Source organism: Penaeus chinensis, chromosome 8, assembly GCF_019202785.1.
Source record: "Penaeus chinensis breed Huanghai No. 1 chromosome 8, ASM1920278v2, whole genome shotgun sequence".
NCBI classification, from domain to species: domain Eukaryota; kingdom Metazoa; phylum Arthropoda; class Malacostraca; order Decapoda; family Penaeidae; genus Penaeus; species Penaeus chinensis.
Genome location: NC_061826.1, coordinates 39,816,203 through 39,821,202, shown reverse-complemented (window position 1 = coordinate 39,821,202; position 5,000 = coordinate 39,816,203). Strand labels below are relative to the sequence as shown.

The 5,000-nt window shown below is 38.7% G+C and overlaps 1 protein-coding gene across 2 annotated transcripts in view; it reads right to left on the bottom strand.

Moving 5' to 3' along the window:
* LOC125027936 (glycine-rich RNA-binding protein 10-like) overlaps nt 1-5,000 on the bottom strand; it is a 12,465-nt gene that overhangs the window by 2,577 nt on the left and 4,888 nt on the right. For both annotated transcript variants that reach the window (XM_047617106.1, XM_047617107.1), the window contains exon 2: nt 1,886-2,686. In XM_047617106.1, coding sequence (XP_047473062.1) covers nt 1,886-2,686 — 801 coding nt within the window. The remainder of the gene's footprint in view (nt 1-1,885; nt 2,687-5,000) is intronic.

Below are 5,000 nucleotides of genomic sequence, written 5' to 3'. Positions count from 1 at the left end.
GATATTTTGCTAGTGTACGGTTGCATTTCTAATTTCACGATACTTTTGCCTCAGCATTTTCAAGGTAAAATACACGCAACTTGGTACTACAATCTTAATTATTTCCTTCTTTGGTAATAGACCTTACAAACCAACATACTTGCAAAAATCAATTTAATTTCCACATCAATCTTATCGCTTTCTTTATCTTAGAGCACGACCTTGCAATTTTTCGGTTCTCACCTTGTCATCAAGGATCTTATCTTCTTTTGTTCTTCCTGGTTCCTGCCAAGTAGGTTCAACTATATCTAGCACTAAAAACAATGCATTTTCTCCATCTGTTTGAGTGATTTATCATGTAAAATTACTACTTTTCCGGAAAGTTTTCAAATTGACATATCTTTCTTTTCCGTCACTGGGTGCTGTGGTTCCACAATCTTAAGGTACCTATTAATTTCCTTTCTTTTGTGCTATCTCTTTTGTGTATTCCATCTAGCTTTACTTTACAATTTGATTCCTCATGTAAACTTAACGATTCCGAGATACTAATTTCAGCTTTTCGTGTTATCTGTAGGATTTACATTCCTTTATTTACTGTCTTTTCTTGCCTCTCTATATGTAGAATTTCCAAGAGTTCTAAGCAGTAATTTTCCATGCTGCAGACATTACTTTCCACATTGGTAATAATCTTTTCCGCTAAGTTTCTTCGGATGAATTTTCCTTTCTTTATCAAAACTGGCGCATGACGATTCAGTGTCATTGCAAACTGCATGATTCTCGTAACTGATTCATACGCAATTCACGATAGGAAATGAATAGAACCGGTTTCTTTTAAAAATATCTGTGTATAATCTAAAATAATAATGACAGACACTATAAATATAAAACTATACTTACAATTTCCTAATATCTAAACAGTGGAATAGCTTAAAATATGCTAATTTCCAATAATCTTATCATAAACTGCCAAAAAAGCCAACACCAATTTCTCATATCGTCTGCCTCTCAAATTTTATTTGGTTTACTATTTTTGAACACCAATTTTAAGACTGCCACCTTAGAAATGTATACTCCTTTATGCTCATCTGTTAAATTGGAATTGAATTGAAGCATATGATTCCTACATTCATAAAGGAAATTTTCTAGTATAAAAATTCTTCATTTTCAATCAACACTTCAAAGACAAACTCTTCTAGGCACCAGTTACTGATTTCCATATTCCTTACTTCCTTTCCTTGTCAACTTGTTGGGTTGCACTTAAAAGCATGCAAACTAAATAAGGCACAAGAAACACAACATCAAATAAGAAAACTTCCAAAACAATTATTTCATTCATATCGTATTGCAGAACTGGACACCTTTCTCGTCACTCCGAACTTTGACATCCATTCCACAACTGCATCTTTTTTCTGAAAGGTAATTTCAACGTAAACCTGCTTTCTTTCTGGTTTCTCTATGATCTCTTTCCCTGTAACTGAGGAGCGTGAAACATAGAACTGAGAATACAGATGATGAATCTGAAAAAGAAATTTTCATCAAATACATTTTGCAGGAAGTTTTCTATTACTACATTACTTATTTGGAAACAGATCCAGGAACTGACTAATAATCAGTTTCTGTTGCAATGAAATTGCTTTGCTTTCTAACTTTAGCAGTATGAATTATATAAATAATCCTACTTTATGAGCTACCCACACCCAACCATCACCTCAGATCTGGTATAACAGTTTGTCTTCAATTAATTATTACTGGCTTTATCAGCTACTGGCCAAGAATGCTTAAGTGACAGATCCTGCAGCAGCGAGTGCAGATGGCAACAGCCTGTGGCTCATTTCAATAAAATGTGACTTGCTTTAGTGGCCAACATTATCAAGTGACAGCTGCTGGAGTGGCGAGAGCAGGGTACCTGGTGCGCTGGTAGCCCGGAGAGGCAGAACGATATCGATCAGGTGAATGGCTGACTGGTGAACGGCTGCGCTGGTACTCCTCCCTGCGGGACCCGCTGTAGTTCACATACTTGTCATACTTGTCATCTGAATAGTGGGACTTGTACTTGTCACCAGAGGGGTAGCGAGAGTAGCCGTTCTCAGCTGGCTTGTCATATGATTTTTCATACTTGTCAGAGTAGCTGTCGTAGTTGCTGGAGCCGCCGTAACCGCCACGGGAGAATCCTCTGGAGTAGTTACCACCTCGCGAGTAGCCACTTCCACGCGTATATCCGCCACCACGTGAATAGCCACCGCCACCTCTGGAGTAGCTTCCCCCTCGTGAATACCCACCCCGCCCACCATAACCACCTCCCCTTTCAGATCCCCTGAATCCCCCCCGTGAAAACCCTCCCCTGTAGCTTCCACCCCCCCTAGGAACATAGCCCTGACTGCTGCCGTAGCTGCTCGAGTGGTATCCTCCCCCCCGGCTCCCTCTGTCATAACCCCCTCGAGCAAAGCCACGGCTGCGGCCACGGGGCACTCCTCCTCTTGTGACACGGGCAGATACCCGAGACCCCATAAAGTCTGCTCCATCCATTTGGTTTGCTGCATATTCTGCGTCACGAGCATCGAAGTATTCTACGAAGCCTGAGCCTGGAGGATCGTAGATCAGATACACCTTTGCTATCTTGCCATATCGGGAAAATGTCTTATCCACCTGATCTTTGCGAATGTCTTTTGGGAGGCTCTCCAAGAACACTCTTGTGTTCAAGCTTTTACTGAAAATAAGCAAAAAGGGAAAATTAATATATTACATCTTCTAATATCTGAAATTCAATTAAATGAGAGAGAGAGAGAGAGAGAGAGAGAGAGAGAGAGAGAGAGAGAGAGAGAGAGAGAGAGAGAGAGAGAGAGGGGGAGAAAGAGAGAGAGAGAGAGAGAGAGAGAGAGAGAGAGAGAGAGAGAGAGAGAGAGAGAGAGAGAGAGAGAGAGAGAGAGAGAGAGAGAGAGGGGATAAATAAATTTGTATGTATATATCAACACATATATGTAGAAATATGTGTATGTACTTGTGAATGTGAAAGTATGTGTGCATTCATACAAAGGGCATTACAAAATCTTTGAGAAAAGGTATCATACAATGACAATGTGTTGTGCTTTCATGGCTATCAAGATGCACAATCCATTTCTAGGCCTTTCTGGCACATTTACAAAATAAATTTGGAGAACAGTGAACAAGGGGTTAACCATCTATTAGAACATTAGTGACACTACAAGGTTATTTACAGCTAGAATGCAGGAAATAGAAATTGCATAAATCATAGTGGTGAGGATAGTACAAATAATTATTTCTCTAAGGTCAATGCTCAGCATCTTAATAATGCTCTATCCACAGTGATTTTAGTTTATCAGCTTTATTTACCTGACCTCACCTTACATCTATCTATCTATCTATCTCTCTCTATATATATATGTAATCATTACTGTTATTGCCATTATAATTACTATCATGATCATTATCATTATCTTTACTAACTCTATAATGTTAATAACAAAAATAAGAGTAATTACATAACAATAATAAGACAATATTTCTGAAAATTTAAGAAAAGTAACCATGTGAGAATACGTAGGACTAGTAACTGACTTCCTAGTAGGCCCATCTGTCCCTTTCTATGCTATCTTTGTATGCTTAAAAACATTTTAAAAAGATTACAGTACAAATGGCACAAATATTTGTCTTCCAAGTATCAGCAAGTTAATCTTAAACAAGGACAATCTTACGAGGGTCGAAAGAAAACAGAAAAAAATAGTTATTAGTTATGAATAGTAACCTGTGTAAGGTAAATGTAAGCTCACTATAGGTTAAAGAAATCTGTAGATATACGCTGTAGCATTTCACACACACCACGAATGAAGCAACAAAAAATTTGCATTTCACACACACACCATGAATGAAGCAACAAAAAATTTGAAGATTTTGCAAAAAAAAAAAAAAATTATATGATGTAGGATGTAGGAACTTTGTTTAAACCAATTCATAATGGGCTCTCCTGGTTGCTATACTGAACTGTCGGCCAATGAAAAAAATTAAAGCTGCAGGAATCATAACTTTACCTCTTTCTTTACGTAACTTTACAATCTCTACACTCATGACTGCAGCAAGCACTGTCTATGTAAAGAGAGAATTTAAGACTACTCTAGTAGGGGTTTTCTATCCTCAAAGACAGCCAACACCAAACAAGTGAACAACAGCTTAGCTCTCATAATCTGGACCAGATACAACATGATTGGACGTCAACATGGCATGAGGGATAGTCTAGCCATGACATTCTGAGTGGGTTAATTCTTAAAAACAAATTTCATAAAATATGAATGGCAGTATCCTCCCCCCACCCCCCAGTGTGAGTGTGAGTTTGTGAGTGTGTGCACACGCACATGCGCGTGATTGTGGGTGTGGGTGGGTGGGTGGGTGTGTGTGTGTGTGTGTGTGTGTGTGTGTGTGTGTGTGTGTGTGTGTGTGTGTGTGTGTGAGTGTGAGTGTGTGTGTGTGTGTGTGTGTGTGTGTGTGTGTGTGTGTATGTATGTGTGTATGTGTGTGTGTGTATGTGTGTATGTGTGTATGTGTATGTGTATGTGTGTGTGTATGTGTGTTTGTGTATGTGTGTGTTTGTGTATGTGTGTGTGTGTGTATGTGTATGTGTGTGTATGTGTGTGTATGTGTGTATGTGTGTGTATGTGTGTATGTGTGTGTGTGTATATGTGTGTGTATATGTGTGTGTATATGTGTGTATGTGTGTGTGTATATGTGTGTATGTGTGTATATGTGTGTATGTGTGTATATGTGTATGTGTGTGTGTATATGTGTGTATGTGTGTGTATGTGTGTGTTTATGTGTGTGTGTATGTGTGTGTGTGTATGTGTATGTGTGTATGTGTATGTGTATGTGTATGTGTATGTGTATGTGTATGTTTAGTGTGTGTGTGTGTATGTTTAGTGTGTGTATGTTTAGTGTGTGTATGTTTAGTGTGTGTATGTTTAGTGTGTGTGTTAAGTGTGTGTGTGTGTGTGTGTGTGTGTGTGTGTGTGTGT